Here is a 20,293-nt window from a genome sequence, read left to right as displayed (position 1 = left end):
TGTACGTAGCCTTGTCCTGTATGTTCTCCCTCCAGCTAAAAGTACTTGTGTTGCTTCCATGGTGGTACTGCTATGTTAAATATTCCTATATATTAGTAGCGTAACCCATTTACCCTTGCAGCAAATGGGAAAAATTAAGTCTGCTTTCTCCTTTCAGGTTATTTTTGAGCATTATAGTTAAAGCTGTATAAAATATATTGTTATATGTTGAAAATAAGTTATGGGAGTGAAGAAAGCTAACTGTCCTGTTACTGTGTACGTCTAATAGGCTGCTGTTCATGTCAAACAACAAATGGTGAACTATCCTGTGCTGGAGAGAGCAAAGTAGTGTTAAATGCTGTTGAAAGCAAGGTTCCTTCAATTGAGACAGGTAAAGCAGTAGCATCTCCTTGTTATAATACTACAAACTCTTCTACAATACTTACAGTGTTTTTCTCACAAAGTTCTCTCAACTCTATGTGGGTAACTTATATTTAATATTAAATTCAAGTATTAGGCAATATGTTAGGTGTTTGTTCTCTTCTGCCTGATGGTTATTAGTAATCTTTCAGTGCTCAAGATGGACAGTTGTTTTGGGTTGTATTTTTACTACTAAACTACTTTAAGACATCCTTCTGAGCATTCAGACTTTACCTCTCAGTCGTTGCCTCGTTTGGATGCTGGAAAATTGAACGCCTAACCCTCTTTTGCCTCAAGTTTTCAACTTAAACACACTTTTTTACATTCTCAGTCACATCTTGTGTCTTCTGAAAAGGTCTGTGAAGCCTTTGCTGTAATCATGCACAGGTTTTGAATGAGAAATCTGAATGAGATCTACAAGAGCAGGCACTTACTGCAGATCAGATCAAATGTCCGTGCTGCTGTACTATTCATGTCTAGGGGAGAGAGAAAGAGAAAATTGACTAAGGGGGCCTTAGGAGTCACTGAAATGGAAAAAATGGATCAAAGTGACTGTTAAGCACCTGATGGAAAACTGCATGCTCAGCCCATTCTCATCATACATCGCTTTCAATAGTCAAAGCTAGCTGCAGTGCAACCTTTCTCTTTTTCCTGTTTTCTTTTTTTTTTTGGTTTTTTGTATCCTTAGCAAGGAAGTTCATATCTTTATGCTTCTTTTGGATGCGATATAACTTTCAACAGATCTAAATATTTCACACTGAGACACTCTTAGTTATGTCTCCTCTCACAAAATACTAGCTTTCTACCTATTGCCAACTATTTTATCTATTCAGTAATTCAGACAAGCATCATAAGAATGTTTTCCAATGATAGAGGGAGGCCACTTTAATTTTGTTATCCTAAAAGATAAGGTAGAAAATGTCTTATGATTGAGAGGAAATTTTTTCGACCTACTGAGTGAACACTTCAAAACTAAAAATCAGTAAAAGCAAATTGTAATGGATACACTTGTGTAACTGGCTGCAAAAATTACTAATGCTTCTACTATTCCATTGAACTGCTATGACAGGTATCTGGTGCAAATTCTTATGTATGTCCTTGCCAGGAAGTTTTTCACTGCCATCTAGAGGAAGATACTTAGAATTCATTAGGACTCTAGCTGCATCCATTCCCTGTGTTTGTCTCTTTTGGTAGGATTGTGACCATGTTCTGATGCACCACGTTTAAAAATACAGAACTGAAATAAATAAGGTTGATTGATCTAGAGCTCAGCAATGCCGAGACACTGAGTAAAAACATTAGAGCTGACAGTGTATTTGGAATACTTATTCCAGAAATTAATTTGAAGTATAAAAACTGTTCTGAGAAATGACTGCTTTTTTTTCACCATTTCTAGTAACGTTTTCTAAATGATAACCGCAACTTAAGTTTGCATTAAGCCTTCTGAAGAAGAGTTTTGCTGCAAAAAGTTTCTTTATTTTAGGATCACATGTAATCTCCTGTTTCATTTGAGAATAGATGTCTGAACAGGTTATAGTCAAAGCTAATGTTGCATTTTGTGTGTGTGACTTGAGTACAGATACTTACAAGGTAATTTAACTTAGCAAGTTACATTAATAAGTTTGCTCATGGAGTTTGTTGGTCAGAAGCCTAATGAAGAATTCTGGTGTGTTTTTCAGCTGATCAGTGTGTGAGTCGTTGCAGTGCCCAAACCTGCGTGTTGGCTCAGGAGGAGCAGCTTCTGCAGACCGGAGACAAACAGCTGGCCAGACACGTGCTGCTGTGCTTACTTCTTATTGTTGGCCTGTTTGCTGTAAGTATCTTTTTTTTTCCCCATGCTGTTTGACTCCTTGAGGTAGAATGATTTTTAGGAAAGCTATGTAGACAGCCCAGGAAAAATCTTCCAATTACTTGTGTAACAATTCATTAATTAGATGCTTTATTTTGGCCCCTAACTGGAAAAGTGATATCGTAAAATTAATTTTTATGTGCCACATCATAAATTAAAGGCAAGTTAAGATTGATGATGTTAATGAGCAAGCCACACTGGACAACCCTAAGGGGAAAAAAAAAAAAGGAATTGTATCATTTGGTAATTAATTCATCACTACTGCCCCTTTGCCCATTTTCCTCAAATGCTGGTCTTCTTCCCTAGAGAGTAATCAATTAAAAACATAAACTGAATTCTACTTCTGAGGGAGACTGTATAAAAATTGTTCCATCTGATCATGCTTATATTTGGAACTTGGATTTCTCAGAGGTGGCTTAGTAATGAAGAATAATGTAAGACACTATTTGAAAAAGGAAAATGCAATTTTGTGGCTTTTAGTGGTGGTTTCGAGGCAACATAGCTAAGTTGGTGTTGCCAAGCATCATTACTGACTTGATCCCAGCTTGCAAAGGTGGCTGCTCCTGTGTAAAAGTGTGAAATACCAGAATGTAATGCATTAGGGATATAATTTGAGTTTTTAACTGTGGCAAAGATGAGAAACAACTCTCTCTGTTTGAATGTAATGCTCAAAGTTGAGCTTCTTGTGGATTACATAGATACTATGAAGTGAGACCAGTTACATTAAAGCATTAGCCTTTACACCCAAAGACTTAACTTTGAAGGGTTTTTTTCCTTCTGTTAGGCATCTAAAATAGCTGAAGTGGTATGTGCCTCAGCTTTACGCAATCTTAACTATGCAGAAAATATGCAGGAAGCAGGGGTCCTGGCTAAACAGGCCTAAAGACAAATACTGCAAATCTCTCTGGGCTAATGTTGTCTGTCTTAGGTTGAATACCTAAGTAATGCTTAAGGCAAGTGTGCCTTAGGTAAACATGTAAAGGGGCAGGATCTCTAGGCTGGTATGTTTTACATTATTTGAAAACAAACAAAACAACAAAAAAAAACCCACAAGCTCTCCTCCCTCCGCCCTCTTCCCCCAGCTATTAAGCCTAACTGAAATGATATTTTAAGGTGTTTATTCCTTTTTATTTGCTGTTAACTGAATCGTTTGTTAAAGACAGACAGTGAAAATTGCCTATTAGTATGTGAAGAGTAAAAAAGTGCTTTTGTTTTTAACAGTCAGGTTAGGTTTGTGGGTTTAGTTGTGTTTTTTTTTTTTCTTAACAGAATCTTTCCAGTTGTTTGTGGTGGCTGTTCAACCAAGAGCCTGGAAGACTATATGTGGAATTGCAGTTCTTCTGTGCTGTGTTTAATTTTGGTCAGGTACTTATCAATGTTGGTTCTGAAAATGACTTTGTTAGTGGGTGTTGCAGCAGATGCTGTTACAAGAACTCTAAGTTGAAGTCCTCAAACAATGCTGAAGTCACCAGCTCCTTATGCTGTTTTGCCTTTTTTTGTCCTCAAGCTTATTCTTTTGTTTTGGTAGCTTTCTTATCATAGTGCATGTCTTCTATGTGCATGAACACTTTCAAAGGGAATTGAGTAGGATTTTGTGGAGTGAAACCAGTATAACTAAATAGGTGTAAGATGGATACTTTCCATCTTACATGGATACTTTTGCTATAAGGCTTTAAATTATTATCTCGTCAGTTTCAGTTACAGCACCATTGACAAATACCTGACAGTAAGATGTATAATTGTTCCAGCTGCACATAGTCTGTTTCAGTACAAACTGCTACAAGATAGCTTTGTCATCTATGAAGGTGAAATTAAGGCAGTTTTAATTAACATACTAAAGGAATGTTTTACAGATCCATGGACAGATGTGCCTACAAGATACTCTGCAGTATCAAGTAATGATAGTAGTTTTGATACAAAAACGGCACAGAAAAATGAATTAACTAGAGAGCATTCTAGCGTTTAAGTTACAGTAAGTCAGTTCTTTTCTTGACATTAACAGTGACAGATTTAAATAACTGGCTATTTAAGGATAGTCGGTTATCCTGAAGTGTCAGATGCCATGTCCCGGCATTAGGTTTACTGAACTGTTTCTTGAAGAGTTTCTTTGATGGATTGTTATGTATTAATCTGTCTTTTTAAGGCCCAAATGAAAAATCAAAGCACAGAAAAAAATACATTTGAATGATACCTAGAGAAGAGGGATACTTTTCACGTGTGTTTTGGTAACAAGTTTTTAACATTTTATTTCTGTTCTTTAGAAACCAAAGGTTTTGTTTAACCTTGCTTTTGCTGTATTTTTCCCTCCAGGGCTTCATTTGCTTTGGTATTTTTGGCTTAGATAAGCATTTAATCATTCTACCATTCAAGCGAAGGTAAATAGAATCTTTACACTTACACCTATAAACTTAAATTAGTAACAATAATAGTTTTTAAAAGGTTTAATTGTTGTATTCAGTACCATTGCATTCCATTTCCTATTTTTTTGACCTTCCAAATTTATTTTCTCTCCCAGTTGTGGAGAGCTAATTGCAACTCACTGCGCATGAGTTTTTGGTGCTGTCCTAGTGACACTCCCAATGACAAAAACCCCACAGTCTCCTATAGACAAAATCTTTGGCAAATGATAGTGAAGTATCTGATTGGATCAGTGAGATGATGGGTCTTCAGAAATATTTTCATCTGATAAATTAAAATTTAGATGTGATTGCTGAACCAGAGTCTGTAAAGTCCTGTATTCTTAACCTCTTGCAAGTACTTTGTGTGGATGGGCGCTTTCACTGTGGAGGTGTAAGTTGTACAAAGCCATCTTTAACTCAGAGGTAGCTGGCTGTGATGTGAATCCAGCAGCTAAAGGTAGCTCCCAGCTACTCTCTGTCTTTCCTTCTGACTGAGCCTGGAATCAAACCCCTCTGTGTTCAAAGGCCATAGGAGTGTATTAGAAAGATTGTATATAAATTACTGGGCACAAAACCAGTAAAGCAGTTGTAATAAGCTTCCTACGAGTTCCATTCTATTATTTGCAGTTTCCTTAAAAATGTCTCTAGTTGATTTGCTGGTTTTCTTTTTTTTTTTTTTTCCAAGACTTGAATTTCTGTGGGGAGGAAGAGAAGCAGCAGGGCATACAGATCCCTCTGTACCTGAGGAAATCAGGATGACCTGTCAACAGTTTGTTCGTTATCATAGAGATCACTGTGTCAAAAGCATTGTCAGAGGCAGAAGGTAAGGTCTCTCCCTGCACATACAACCTGTTACAAAGGTCATAAGGTTATAGCTCACCTCTTGGAAATAATGAAATGCAGTTTAATCTGTCTGTGGGCAATTCCTGTTGTGGCATTCAAACCTCAAGGTGAGGATTAAAAAATTAGCAGTAACAGAGAAATGTTTCTGGTCTTCCACTGAAACATTGAGGTGCAAGTTATCACATTCCCATCTAGGTTTTATATAAATTATAAAAAGTTTTCTATCATTAAGACATTGCCCCAGGTTTTTGCGTTTAGCTGGAGTTCAGGAGAGAAGATCTTTCTGAAGAAATGTTTATGATAATGCCTCTAATAGAGTGCATGTGTCTATGAGTTTTGCTTTTGTTTTGAGATTAAGGAGGTGTCAGTACTTAAATGACTGAATGTTTACTAATAAGTAGCTTGTACAGGAGGCAAAATTGTTGCAATTGTTGCCAGTGTGTGTTCAGAGGCCACTTAGTATGTGAGATTATAGTGGTTTTAGGATCTTTAAGCCTTTTGAGTTCATACAATTTCTTTTGCTTTTCCCTCTTGTGAGGCCTAAACCTCAATTTATGAGATCAGTAAAGCTTTCAGAGGCAAATTATGATACCCAAATCAAGGATTATGTATCCAGGTACGTGTAGGTGGATGAGAAGAGAAATGCAGACAGAAGCAGCAGGAACAAAAAAAAAAGAGTCTGCCTTTGTTTAAATATTTACTGTATGAAATGGAGACATGAAGAATTGTCCTAACAGGACACACAACTTTCTTGTCATGTAATCTTTTAAGTAGGATTAATTTGGGTTGGTCAGATATGTCTGAAACCACGTTCCAGAACTGTATTTGACAGCATCCTGATTTTGTTCTCCTCAGTCTCCTCAGAAGTCAGTTAGGTTTCATGAGAAATAAAGTAATGAAGTTATCCTTTTAGGAAAAATGAACTGTGGCAGTTTGAGAACTTGCATTTTTCATGCCAGATAGTAAAAGATGTATCAAAAAATGTTTGTTTTGAAATAGGACAGGTTTTACAGTTGTGTTTATTGTGACTGCTGCTATTGTGCTTACGTGGGCTTTGGGCCCTTTGGTTGGGTTTTGTGGTTTTTATTAATCATATATCCACCTGAGAGTACATCAAAATTTGACATTTGTTGCTTCATTGTTTTAATATTATGTTTGTGCAGAACTAGTTTTATGTCTTACTTCTCCTTGTGATTTAAAAGAAAGCATTTATCTTCTCATTTTAAATATTCATTTAACTTGATCCTATCCTCTTTGATTTAATCATACTGTAACTGAGACCTTGTAATCATGGATTTTTATTTCTTTTAATTTTTGCTTCCCTGCTAATATATGTTAACACTTGCTCTGTGTTACTGCTGCTTTTAACTTAAAAAAAAAAAAAAATAGAGAAAGAAGTTTGCATTTTGCTGTCTTTGTGTAGCTGTTAATCATCTTCAGAAACCCTGCACTTGGGTTCCATAGAGCAGATTTTAGATAACCAGAAACATTTATTGCTCCAGGTAAATTTCTGAATGGTATTTTTACTGCAACTAGGCAGATACTAGCGGCATAGCCTCATAAATACGTAAAAGAAAATTAGTTTAGTCTTGTTGTAAAGGCTTTGTTTATTCTTAGTACTGCCTGTGTGGTAAATATTTAACTGGATATGCAAGTTAAATGGTTTTTGTGTACAAACTATGTAAGCGGTTAGTGTCTGTTTAAAGCTGTAGGGAAATTATAAAATGGAATTAAAGTGCAGATTGAGTCCCTGTTGCTGCAGGCACGCTGCACTCAAATCGGATACATTGTTGCAGAAATGGTCATGCTAATGAGTACATGGGAAGTAAGTATCCATGGAATAAAATTACATTGTGTATGTTTTTAGGAACATTGCTACTTTTGTTCACTTACGTTTATTTGCAGAAGCCTAAAATAACATTGTACATACATTTTGCTTCTCTTTGAAATGTCTGTAGGAAAAGGTAGTGAACATTGGCATGTCCCTAATATACAAAACTTGCAAATTCTCTTCTAACATGCTCTTAACTATCACGATGTCTTTCCTTGTTTCCTGCTATTTTTCCTTGCCTTTCCCCACCGTGCAGTGGTGATACCAGATTTACAGAACATGTGGGTGAATCATTCCTTTGACATACAGGTGTGGTGCAAAGATCTCCACGGGCATCTTCTTTGGCTGTGACCTGGTGAACTGGCTCATGCAAGTTGGCCTGGCCTCTGACCGCGGTGAAGCTGTGATGTATGGAGACAGACTGATGAAAGGAGGCGTCGTCCAGCATATCACAAATGAGTTTGAATTTCGGGATGAATATCTGTATTATCGCTTCATTCCCAAGAGATCAGTTGCAGTTGAGAGCCATTGACCTGAGCATGTAGGCAGAGGATAGGCAGTTCGGGGTGGAAGTGACCACCTCATCTGTCTTCACCACTGAAATGGGAAGTATTTCTGTCTCGGGGCTCTCAGAGAATTGTGTTGTTCTCTCTTGTCAAGTTGAGAGATGTGGTTCTACTTGTTTCTATTCCGAAGGAAATAGTAGCAAGTGATATGTAGTGAGTGTTCCAACCAGAATGCAAATAGAACAAAGCAAGATGCTCTGGATTTAGAGCATTTTTTCCATTTTGAGGAAAACATATAGTAAAATTTTATATGTTACTGTCATATTATAGAGGCATTATAATAGCAGCTTTACTGACTGGTGCCACAATGACAAAAAAAACCAAAACACCTACAAAAAAATCAAATATGAATGAGAGCTATTTTTCATGTTGCTGTATGTTTTCCATACTCTAGTGTGATGAAATATTGATTCCTGTTTACAGTCAGGCTTCTCCCTGACTTCAAAGAAGTAGGATTACTTCTATCATATCCCAGTTTTTACTACTCTACTCTTGTCTAACACCAGGAAATTTTTCTAGCTGTTTACACCTCAGATCAGGTAGTTTGTTTCTCTCTTAAAGATAAAATCCTCCACTTGTAAAAGTAGAATTGTTGTGAAGATGATTCCAATGTCAGAGGATTAAAGGCGAGAAAATATTGAGTGAAATAGATAATGGTTTTGTACAAACTTACCAAGTCTTAAAAACATAAAAATACCCACTGCTCCCCCAAAATAGGAAATGATATAACAGAATTTCATACAAACAACTGCTTCTGAAGTTTTGCCTTATGGTGGTAGTAACAGCTTTGTCAAGAGTAGATTTTTACTTTCTGAAATTAGCCTTTCCAGTTTAATTAAGAAGTGCCAGCCTCAAATAAAGACATTATGGACACCTTGTATACCTGTGCAAGTCAAGAAGAAAAATTTTATCAACTCTTAAAACCTTTTAAATAAAATACAGTGACTTTTAAATCTATTATATAGAGAATCCTAACTGAACAGAAAAGTTACAGTTTAGAGTAGCTAAAGATCCTAAAATTTTAGTATTGGTTGCCTAGCACAGGTTTCTAATGAGCCTCAGGTATTTTCCTACGATCTTTAAATACTTACTGTAGCATCATTCAGATTCCTGTGCACTGAAGGCAGAATCTTAGAATCTGCGTGTCTTCTGCAGCATTTTGAAAAGGTTAAAGACAAACTGTAGTATCTGATAGCCATTTTGCTGTCCTTTTAAAACTGCAAGAACAGCATTTATATGTCTATATAAAAATTTTATATAGTGAGGGAAAGGAACCCAGGTATTTAAAAAAAAAAAAAAATTACTTGCTCAAGCATACCTCGTCTTTTTTTTTTTAAAAGTTTTTCCCTTTTTTTTGCACATGGATTTTTTTTATTACAACCACTTACGCATCTACTTTGTATTAAGAATTGAAAGTGATTTTTAGCAGCATAAACTGCTGTTCGAGAAACAGTTGTTTTATGGTAGCTATAACTCCATGCAAAACTTATTTTGGAAAAAGAATTCCTTTTACTGTCAGTCTTATTGCACGTCTGCAGTGTGCACAGAAACGTAACTGCATCCTACTGCGTATGTATGCTATCCATACATATTTTAATGTTTTCCAGCAACAAAATAATTGACATGTGTATCAGGCTGTGGCCACAAAGGAAAACTATAGCCTATTTCCATTACAACTGCTGAAGACAGCTACATCAAATATTTTGGAATAATTAGATATATGTGACTTAAGAGCAGAAGCCACGAGTGTGTCTGGCTTCTAAATACTGTAACTTGTCAATAAATCTGTTACTTGATTTCAGAGTTCTGTGCTTTGATGTGGTGTGAGGTGTGGGAGGGTTATGTGTGCGTGTCAAAATTTAAGACAAATGTATTTTTCTGACAGATTTGCTAACGTGGCTCTTAGGTTTCAAATTTGGTATTTCTTAAATCTCCTTTTGATGCTTTTTAAATAGGCAAAGGACTTGCTAATGGGTGTGCACATAAAGATACCTGGTTTTGTCTAACAGCTTAAACAGATCTTTAGGAACATTTCAATTATCATCTACTTACCAAGTGCAGTTCTTTCTCTCTTTTTCTTTCTCTCTCTTTTTCTTTCTTTCTCTCTCTTTTTCTTTCTTTCTCTCTCTTTTTCTTTCTCTCTCTCTCTTTTTCTTTCTCTCTCTCTCTTTTTCTTTCTCTCTCTCTCTTTTTCTTTCTCTCTCTCTCTTTTTCTTTCTCTCTCTCTCTTTTTCTTTCTCTCTCTCTCTTTTTCTTTCTCTCTCTCTCTTTTTCTTTCTCTCTCTCTCTTTTTCTTTCTCTCTCTCTCTTTTTCTTTCTCTCTCTCTCTTTTTCTTTCTCTCTCTTTTTCTTTATTTTTTTTAATTCTTCAAATGTTCAAGAAGTTGATCTTAGGTCAGTTTTACAGTCCTGTGCAGAGTTCCTGGTTTTGCACTTTTTTCTTTCTCATTTTCATCACAAAGTCCTGCCCCGCCTCCCTTTTTATAATGTCTCTGCTGCTCCCTAGACTTGAACACAAAGCCTCTGTTTTAAGTAAGAAATTGGTCAAAATTTCTGCTTAGAGAAGACTCCCATTACAAATGTAACAAAGAGAACACCTTTAACAACTGACACCAAATTCTGTTATAATAACTGTTACAACATCGTGACTGCTGGTATCATACCCATTAGTCTACAATGGTTAATAATTAGACTAAAGAAACTAGGACTAAATACAGGAATGAATATGATAATCTATATCTAAATTACTGGGTACTTCTGGAAACTAAGAATAGGCGTTGAATACCTTTAGAAAGGTAAGTAACTCTTTGATCTGATAAATAATTACTTCAACCAAGGAGCACTGGCAAGTTTTAAAATAGTTGACAATTTGATGTATGTCAATAGTTGATCTACTGAGGTGTGAATTTTTGGTGGTTAGAAATAGCTTTGCTTTAAAGATGTGGTCAGTGGTGCAATGAATTCTTTTATTCTGAAGGTGCATTAGTTTGGGGTATACCTCAGTTAACTTGGAAGTTACAGTTCCATGAAAACATCCACTGAACAAGTAAGTCCAGAGGAGTCTCCAGGGACACAATGGATCTTCTTTCCTAGCACTAATCTCAAAATAACTGTGACAGTGGACAGAGGTGGATATAAAACTTTGTTTTCTAGGTAGCAGTTGTAGTAATTTTTTTGTTTTGGTTTGGTTTTTTTAAATTATTCATAAAGCTCTAAACCTTTTAAAATAAGCTGCAAAATGTATTCCTCGATGAAATAGATGCAAAGGTTGCCCTCTAGAGGACATTCGGTTTTTTCTATTTTTTTTTTTTAACGTATGGTTGAGGGATGGAGGGTTCTTTTTTCCTCCTGATCTAATATTAATTTTTTGTTTTTACAGTACATGTGTTCTAGGAGGATGAAATCCCAGGGAAAAAAGGTACCAAAATGTTCTGTACTCTGTTGGCCATCACTTGATCTATCTCCACAAATAACATTGGTTTTATTCATGTCCTGTAGGTTGTAAATAAAAACAGCACAGAAACTAGAGGAACCGTTGCTCTGTATCTACCTGTATTACTACCAGACTGATATGCTTAACCTGGTTAATTGCCACCCCATGATTAAGTGGCCAAGAAGCTCACTTAAAGGCCTGCTCTACCACCTTCCCTACGTTTGTTCCTGTGTAACTTCACTGTATTTGCGTTGTAGCAAAAAAAAATGTTTCTCTTGTTTTGCTCTGCTACCTGTAAACTTGACTCATACCTTGGTTTCCAACACAGTTTTACAAGGCATTTATCAATGCTTTGAAATTATCAAAGAGGTAGTGTGGAACAGCTGATGATCAAAAATGGGACAAAGATATACACGATTGTCAGATATAGACACCCTGGGGAAAACAGATAAATATAGCAAAATTTTACTAAATATACCTTCCAGCTCAATAGCACCATATCCATGGTGCTATTGAATGTCAAAGAGATTTTTTGGCAACACTGGCACAAAAGGTTCACAGTCAATTCAATCTTACTTTCAGTCTTACCTGCTACTCAGTCCTGCTTGCTACTGCTACTTGGTATGCGTATGATCACTAGAACTAGAAAGTTCAAGGACTTTCCTAACCCATTAGTTTCTTCCTGTGGATCTGAACACAGTATCACAAATTAACTTCTGCTTTTATCGTAGGATCAGGGAGAACAAATTCTGCCAAGCACTTCATTTCCTTATTCATGCTGCAGACTTTATTGTGTATATATTTCTTTTATTTGCCTATACATTATACTTTACACTTTTACCAGTAGGGGGATAGAACAGTTTATAAAATGAGAAAACTGTATGTGTGTAGCCCTGTCTTTAGCATCTGAGATTATTCTAGAAACTGACTAAATACAGAAAAATCATCAAACAATGGTCTTTCTGTGGGAATGCTGTGTCATGTCACATACTGCTATTGCAGCTCTAATGCTCCATTTCATGTTACTTGTCCTCTTCCAAAGGCTTGCAGAAGTCCTGGTTTTTGTGTTGTTTTTTTTTTTTTCCCTCCCAGTCTTACTTTTCATCCTGCTTGATCATGTAGTAAAGCTACAATCTTCTTTCTTTGTTGTTTCCTCAGTTTGTCCCTTGTCACAGATAACAAAAGTAATGTCACATACTAATCATTACTTTTAAACAGGATCAGGGAGGAAGACTACCTTGCAGGGAAAAAAAATTGATTAAATTAACTCCATAGTCTAGTAATTTCAGCAAGAAAAGTCATGGTTAAAATGCCTTAGATGAAGTGAAAATATTTAAAAAGACTTTTAAGTGTCCTGCTGAGTACATGTATATACTTGCATACCCCAGACTCTTTTTTTCTAGTTGCCTGATTTTAAAAAGTAACAATTTAAGAAACATTTCAAAAATCCCACGTGATGTTATAAAGTGTATTGCAGAATTAATTTGACAATAATCATACTGGTATGTAAATAAGTTAATTTATTTTTCAGTAGCAGGGTGAGGAAAATAGGGAAATGAAAATTGTGTGGTAATTTGCAGGATGCTTGCATTGTTGAATTCCACGTAATCAGATTTCACAACAAACCATGGGGTAGTTTGTTTTTAATATACTTTGAACTCTTAGTCTCATTTTACATTGAAGGCCTAGAAGTTTCTTATATGAGATGTATCTTAGAATGATATTCTGCTGCTTGATAAAACCAATCTTACTTGACTTGCGTATCACTTTCCTTTTTATTCAGTGCAATTTTAGGAAGGTCCTTCAGCATGGCCATTTTAATCCAGACAACATGAAGTTCTGTTACAGTTATCTTGACTATAAAAGCTACATGTGTGTACACTAGAACAGAGTTCTCCAAATCTGAGTTAGTGTTCTTCATCCAGAGATGGGGTGGTTCCACAATTTATCCCATTCAAATTGTATCTGTTTGTTGGCAAAATCAATCTCTGCTGACAGCGTCATGCCACGTACAGCCAAAGCCCCTGCCTAGCTCTTAAGAGCCTTTTCAGTATTGCTTCATACAGTCAAAAGCTGTTGGGCCTGAATATAAATCTACATCTTTAAAACTGTCCATACTAATTGGTATATTGAAAACAGGATGTAATCTATAGCTGCTTCATTAGGGAAGGTAATCATAAAGCTGAATTTTACCACATTTGAATAGTAGTTTTAGCTATATATCTTGAGTTCTTCTTCTACACACTGTGAAAAAAGGTTAACCACTTGGTCAGTGTCAAGACATCCCTTTTGCAGGATTGATTCCATTTCACTTATCTTCTGTTTTTCCAATTCCTGTATCCCATTCAGCATCTCTTTACCTTTGCCCTGCAAAAAGAAACTTAGTTCACTAAAAACTATACAGAGTATGTAGCGTTCAACCCAACAAGATTCTGGCTTACTGTCTTTATTTTAACCTCCTAGTAGTTTTTAGCGTACAACTTTGTGTTGGTAGAAGTTAGCACCATGACAGGTTTTCTTAGATATCTTTCCTCCTATCTAGCACTCCATGTCCTTACATCCTTATCTGATGGATTGAAAATAAACAAAATTAAAGCTGCTCTAGGTATTTATGCTAGTAAAACTTAAGCGAGCACATCTTATTTTTTAGAACATGTATCTTTAAATAGGGGAGATGCTACTGTTACAAGTAAGCAACTACCTCCCTGCTTCACCTTCGTGTCCAGCTGTCTGTCTTTGCAATCTTACTTCCTTTCCTGTCCATACCAAGCAATGACAAAGGGCATGCCCTCCGTACTGCCTAAGGCCAGGCTCCTGAAGAGTGTTTTGTACTCTTACCAAGGGATGTATATTTGCTTGCGGCTGCTCAAGCGTTTCCCTCTTACCTGAGGAGTGCAGGAGCATGTGTGTGTGGCCTGCTGCTTCGTGGGGCGAGCAGCACAGGTCCTTGTCTGGGGCTACAGCAAAGTCCTAGTTGCAATTTTTAGTGTTGGAAACATGTGCCTGCCAGATGCAAGATGATGGGCTTCTGGTGCACTACAATGTTCTTCACAACCCATCAAAGGGCATTAAATGGTATCACGTTAACAACATGTGAGCAAGGAACTTATATAAACCACCTGCTTGCATTGAAATCTAATTTCATCAACGTACCTCCATAGTTTCCATAACTACAGCAGCACTTTCATGTTTTTTATAGAGCTCATGTCTTCGATCTGGCTTACTCTGAAAACGTGGTTGCTTCTTAACTGGATCATCGTGCCCAAATGTAGGGGAGCTAGTTTTTGATAACTGAGTCATATTGGGTGCAAAAATGAAAGGCTTAAATACAGACCTAGAAAGAGAAAATAGAACAGAGATCCTTTACTGATACAGGTTTCTTAAAATTGTTGTGTCAGTACGTTGTTGTATTTTCCCCCATTCTTCTAATTCCTTATTTTAAGAAAGAATCTTTTTAAAAAAAAAAACAAAACAAAAGTAAAAAAAAAAAAAAACCACAAAAAAACCCAAAGAAACAAAACTAAAAACCAAACCAAAACAAAAAAGCCCCACAACCCCTCCTAATGATGTTTAATTGAGTGTCATAGTAGTGTTTCACTAGGTAGGTTGGTAGATGGCATTAATGTACATTATGAGCCTCCTACTTTATGATTATGTTTTTTCAAGGGGGGGAAAAAACAACAAAACAAAAAGGAATATAATCAGATAAATTGCAACACTTTTCTTTTAGATATTTGCAACTTTTTATCCTAATTCCCTGCTGCTACATCACCTCGCAGGATCTGGAGTTCCAGTGAAGTAGTGAATACATGGGAGATCCGGCTGCTGAGGCAATACAGACACCATGCTTCCAGTTGTCATAAATCCACCTTCCATGTTAATGCCACTCTCTTTGTCACGAAGAATTTCCATCATTATTTCAGAAGTGATAGATCCTATTTAAAATACAATACAATTACTAGCACGCAGTGCTACTTATAATACTGTCTAAATGGCATGTTCTCTAAAACTGGGTGCTTTTCCTGTAAAAGGCAATGCCAATTTTACTTTGTCCATGTTGGCAGAAAAAAAAAAAATCATCCTAACACTATACCTTAGCATGTAACACACTTAAAAATATTATTGTTTTCCCCAAAGTATTTATTTCAAAGAATATGTGATAATGAGCTGTAACATTTATGACTTAGAAAAGGGGGAGGACGACAACACATGATGTTTCCCAGAGAGGTAAAATACATATGGCTAGCAAATGGTTGTTCACACAGTAACTTTTCAAATGAAAATTAGTAGCTTGGATTAAAGGCTGAACTTTCAGAGCACTTTGTGGAAGTTAAGATAAATCACCATAATAGTTATTGGTATTTGTATACAGTTAATACCACTAGATTTCTTTGGAAATGTAAAAATAATAACAACTATGCATGGATTTTATGTGTAAATTTGAAAATGAAGTGCCCAGACTGTTGTTTTTGGTGGGTTTTTTTGAAGAATCTGACCTTTCAAAGCACTTAGGCTTCAAGTTGACAATTGAAAGGATGCACCAGCATAACAACTTGTTCTATGCTCAGAATCAACAGAAGCTATGATAGTACATCCATTTGTAAAGAAGTCTTAACCAACTACCTATATGAGGTATAGTGCCAAATGTCTCTATGAAAATAACTCTTTTTTTTCTCACTTAGATCAAACAAAACCCTTCCCACGTATGCCTCTGCATCCAGTGTTCAACTGCTATTGCTGTTCATGTAGTGTACCCTAAAGCTTAAATACTGGCATGGCAATGCTTAAGCTTAAATACTAGGCAATCCAATAGTCTAACAGGCAGCACTTGCAGTGGTTTTCTTTCAAATTTGGTGTACTGGTTAAACATATGCCCATGGCAGAAAAACATTAGTTCATTCACGGTTTGGTTGTTTGGTTTTTTCAACTTGAAGGTATCTTCCACCATTTAATCCTTTAGTGTTTCCGTCAGTGAAGTTCTAGGTGCATAAAGATTCTTTTTTTAAATGACCCTGCTGTTTCCTCTTAAAATAATCACTCTGCTGCTAGTTCAGATGTTTCCAATATTTTTTTTATATATATACAATTCAAATTGCACGTAGCCAGGCATGCAGCACTACATCCTACAGTTGCCTGGGAAAGTCAGAGAATTCAAGAAATGAGCAAGCTAGATGAATAAAAGAAATTAAAAGAAGCAACAGTCAGTTTGCCAACTGCAAGTTGACAACTTGTCCAGCAGGAAAGAAGGCATTGCATATTTTCTACTAGACCTTTTCATTCTTTTGTATTCCTCAAATACATTCCCTGGTTTTTGAAATACAAATAATGTTTATCTAAAAATGGTCTTCACGTGGTAGGCAGCCTGGAAAAAAACAACTGTAATGCCACTGAGAGAACTAAGTGTGAAGGGTAGATTAAGAAACCAGTGATTTTACTGATGCTGTAAACCAAATAGCTTTTAGTTAGGGCACCTATTTAAAATAAGTGTAAATAAACTGAAACCATATGAGGCTGATAACCTGAACACCTAGTGTGATTTTTAAAATGGCTCAGGTAAATGCCTGAAAATGGGGATTTAGAATGAAAACATTGATAGAATCTCAGCATTGTTATAATACAAGTAAATACAGGTATTATGAAAATGCTTTCGTTATTCAGAACCTGCAATTCCCAAAATGAATGCAGGATTTACATGATCACTAGAGCAGGATAGCAAAAAGTAGTTCATTCTGACACACTAAGTAGATGCTAAACCCAGTCTGGCAGAGCTCAGCCAAATAAAAAACCACAGAGGTGCAATGTAATTTTGGTCCAGATTAATTACTTCAAATGAGCAAGTGAATAGAGATGCAGCAAAAACCTGCCAGGTGGATGCAGTTAGAAGAGAAGTGATAGCTTCTTTCTATAGAGGTCTGAAAAATAAGTGAATAAGTTAACGATTAGGAGCACCTGCCTAGAGTACAGAAAATCATTTTATTCTGCTCTCAGTGTGTTTTATTAGACTGCGCAAGGTTAGAGTAGCAGTTATACTGAAACTACACAGATTTAAAAACCAATCTCAAAAAAGAAATGCAAGATACATATTTGAATGCTGGGCTGTTGTCTTAAGCCTGTAGGAATGGTACCAGAGTGAAGTTGTTCATAAGGTTCTGTTTGTGGCTACAAACCACTGGGAGTCTGGTTTAGCCTCTGGGTTTCTTTTGTTTCTTTTTCTTAGAGATACAGTAATAATATATAGCCTACCAAAATGTTGCAGAGTTAGGTCTTATGGAGTATCTAGTGGTATGTTCATAATGTGATCCCTGAGTGTTGTTACTGTAGCTCTCTGTGTTTGATGTTTGACCCTTGTTTTAATTTTTCCTAATCAACAAATTGGCAAAAATGGATAGAAGACTTCAAGTTCAGCATTCCTCCTTTATGCAAAAAGTTATTCTAGTAAATTCTGGTTCACCAAATCATGTGAATGATTGCCCACAACAGATGTCTAATAATTTATGATTTAAATTAATGTAGCTCACTAAATGCTTTGCATATCTTAAAAAATAAATAAATAAATATATATATATATATATATATATAAAAAAAAATGATACCTTTGTGTTTGTTCAGAAGTTTATAGCCTTCACAGTATCGGCCTCTGGATGTGGTCATTCTGGCAGTATTTACATAAGAATATGTGGCAGCAAAATCAAATTCCTTTTCCCCGTCCCACCAGCCCTTGCTTTTGGCATATTCCTTCAGCTCTGGGTGTTCTCTGTCAATCTTGGTTGTGATAGAGAGCTGGTTGGAAATATTCCGTACACCTCCTGTTTGTAAGGTGAGGAAAGAATTATTTTTATACGTTAAATGCTTATTTTTCATATTTTGTTTACAATTAGCTTATTAAAGCAAATTATGCACTGAAGAGTTTCCTACAAGACCTGTGAGTCCCATGGTTTATTTTTGTCCCTCTCTCCCTGGCTATATGTATCCTTCTGATTGAAATTTCACTGCCACTCAGCTCTAACTTATTTACTTTTATTGCCAACATCATATTCCAGGTTCTGTCCTGACTATTCCCATCTTTACATTCTTCCTCTTAGACCTCCAAAGACATAATCTGTCCTTCTAACCACTGGAAGAATCAGCCACTTCAGGGCCCAAGGCACTGATCCTGTCAGTGCTACCCTGCCACCAAGTGAAATTGCCATTGATTGCCACTGTCCTTACGACCATACGTACTGCTGTCATGCTCATGCTGACCTTCTGGCTCTCCTCTGTTTGCGAGTGCAGACGTGGTCATCTCTGAGTCTGAAAAGGCCCCCTGTGACTTAGCTCCCCTGTGAAACTGCTAGCCACTCCACACTGATGCCCTAGGAAGCAACTCCGCTACATATCTAGAGGCTATTTGATGCCTTAATGAAACAGTAAATGAAAGCATAAAACTGCTAATTGTCATTGCCATACCTTCTACTTTTTCTGCTGCCCAGTATTTTCCTGATGTCTCCAGCACCCATGCTTCCTTTCTGTCAGCTATCAGAAAACTGTTATGGTACGTAAATGCCATCTGGCTCTCCATACAGTTTCCTCCCTGTCCATATTTTTCTAGCAAATCAACTATGACGGTAACAGCCTTTTCAGCTGTGTCTGCTCTCTCGAGTCCAAGCCTAAAACAAAAGGAAGATGTTACCTTTGGAATTATAAACTTTACATACATACAGTCAGCCTGGGGGACTCACGCTGAAGTGCTCTTTCTATCTGCACCTGATGCTGGTGCGATCTGCTAAGAGAAAGGAGCGAGTCACTGATAGGGCTTGTTTGGAGTGGGTCCTCTGTGTCCTTGACACGGGGGAAAACAACCAAATGGAAATACAGAAGGGCAGGGAGAGGACTCCGAGGAGATGTCTGTCAGTCCCAACTGGGTACTGGGCTGGGGGGAAACAGTACAGAGAAGAAGTGAGTGCCTTCGGTAGGGTAATGAGTTACTGGCACCGGTGGGGCAGGCACAGGAAGCTGACATCACTTACGTGGAGGTGGGCAGCTAAGGCTGAAACTTCACAATATGTGTGTGAAAAAGGGGGGAAATAGGAAATGAGAACAACCCCAATGGAAAGGCCCAAACACTAGATCCTGGAGTCTGGCTGTGCTCTGTTAGGAGTCGTGTTTCAGTTCACAGTCAGCTTTGTGGAGAGGAGCACATTTGACGATTTCCTTGACGGATTCTGTTCTAGCACCTGATACCTCCCGTGGGCTCCCAACTCCTGGCAGAGATCTTACTCCTGTGCCAAAAAATACTTATTTTTATACATGGCTAGAAGAGGGGACGAGACAGACGTGCCTTCTGCAAGTCACATCACACACTTCCCCACAGAACTCAAAAGCGAACGCCTGTAAACCCGCTGGCCGGTTCCGCGCCGCCGACCCCCACCGCCCCGCCAAACCTGACGAGGTCCATGCCGAGGAGCGCCTCGCCGTCGCCCACCTCCTCTCTGCCCCACACGGCTTCGTTCCCGATGCAGAGGCCGTGCTCGTTGGCGCCCATCTCGGCGCCCCACAGCCAGGCGGGCCGGCTCAGCACCACGGCGTGCGTCCGCTCTGCCTGGCCGATCCTCATGTAGGTGCACTGCAACGACCCACACGGCCCACACAACACAGTTACCTTTGGCCGCCGCCGGTTTAAAAATACCCAGAAAATAGGATTAAAGGGTTGGGTGTTTGGGGTTTGGTTGGTTGGTTGGTTGGTTTTTAACTCGCCTCCAGCTCGGCGCCGGGCGGGTGGACGGCGGCCGGGAAATCCCCCCCCTCCTGCCCCCCCCCCGCCGGCCGGTCCGAGTTCTTCCCGAAGACGACGCGACCCCCCGCCGCGGCGGGCGGCAGCGCCACGAAGGTATCGCAGGAGCTGGGGGGCGGCTGGGGCGACATAGTGGCGGCGGTGGCGGCGGCTCCTCCGGGCCCGGTGGCGGCGGCGGCGGGGCGGGGCTGAGCGGCGGGCGG

The 20,293-nt window shown here is 38.0% G+C and overlaps 2 protein-coding genes across 5 annotated transcripts in view; one reads left to right on the top strand and one right to left on the bottom strand.

The window, feature by feature from the left end:
- The window catches only part of GPR155 (G protein-coupled receptor 155), a 29,779-nt gene extending 20,089 nt beyond the window's left edge, over positions 1 to 9,690 (top strand). For 2 of the 4 annotated variants that reach the window (XM_014954602.1, XM_014954604.1), the window contains 6 exons: positions 269 to 370; positions 2,079 to 2,212; positions 3,518 to 3,613; positions 4,559 to 4,623; positions 5,333 to 5,470; positions 7,631 to 9,690. In XM_014954602.1, the coding sequence (XP_014810088.1) occupies positions 269 to 370; positions 2,079 to 2,212; positions 3,518 to 3,613; positions 4,559 to 4,623; positions 5,333 to 5,470; positions 7,631 to 7,853 (758 nt within the window). In that variant the 3' untranslated portion in view covers positions 7,854 to 9,690. Of the gene's footprint in view, positions 1 to 268; positions 371 to 2,078; positions 2,213 to 3,517; positions 3,614 to 4,558; positions 4,624 to 5,332; positions 5,471 to 7,577 lie in introns of those variants that run through there. The other 2 variants (XM_014954603.1, XM_014954605.1) reach the window with 2 other exon arrangements.
- Positions 9,691 to 12,351: 2,661 nt separating this feature from the next.
- SCRN3 (secernin 3) lies at positions 12,352 to 20,281 on the bottom strand. Its single transcript, XM_014954624.1, has 7 exons — positions 20,054 to 20,281; positions 19,741 to 19,922; positions 18,767 to 18,966; positions 17,914 to 18,126; positions 15,093 to 15,255; positions 14,474 to 14,654; positions 12,352 to 13,687 (listed from the first exon to the last, which is right to left on the bottom strand). The coding sequence occupies exons 1-7, from the start codon at positions 20,219 to 20,221 to the stop codon at positions 13,532 to 13,534; spliced, it is 1,263 nt and encodes a 420-aa protein (XP_014810110.1). The 5' UTR covers positions 20,222 to 20,281; the 3' UTR covers positions 12,352 to 13,531.
- Between the last annotated feature and the right edge of the window lie 12 nt (positions 20,282 to 20,293).

The sequence above is a fragment of the Calidris pugnax genome, unplaced genomic scaffold (assembly GCF_001431845.1).
Source record: "Calidris pugnax isolate Ruff unplaced genomic scaffold, ASM143184v1 scaffold103, whole genome shotgun sequence".
Classification (NCBI taxonomy): domain Eukaryota; kingdom Metazoa; phylum Chordata; class Aves; order Charadriiformes; family Scolopacidae; genus Calidris; species Calidris pugnax.
Note: the sequence above shows the minus strand (reverse complement) of the source record. Positions and strands in the feature narration are given on the sequence as shown.

What these genes read in the sequence shown, in the direction of transcription:
- SCRN3 (XM_014954624.1), bottom strand. Translation starts at nt 20,221, where the DNA reads ATGTCGCCCCAGCCGCCCCCCAGCTCCTGCGATACCTTCGTGGCGCTG. An exon ending in CGCCCGGCGCCGAGCTGGAG is followed by an intron (nt 19,923 to 20,053) that starts GCGAGTTAAAAA and finishes GGGTCGTTGCAG; the next exon opens with TGCACCTACATGAGGATCGG. An exon ending in GGCAGCAGAAAAAGTAGAAG is followed by an intron (nt 18,127 to 18,766) that starts GTATGGCAATGA and finishes CCTTACAAACAG; the next exon opens with GAGGTGTACGGAATATTTCC.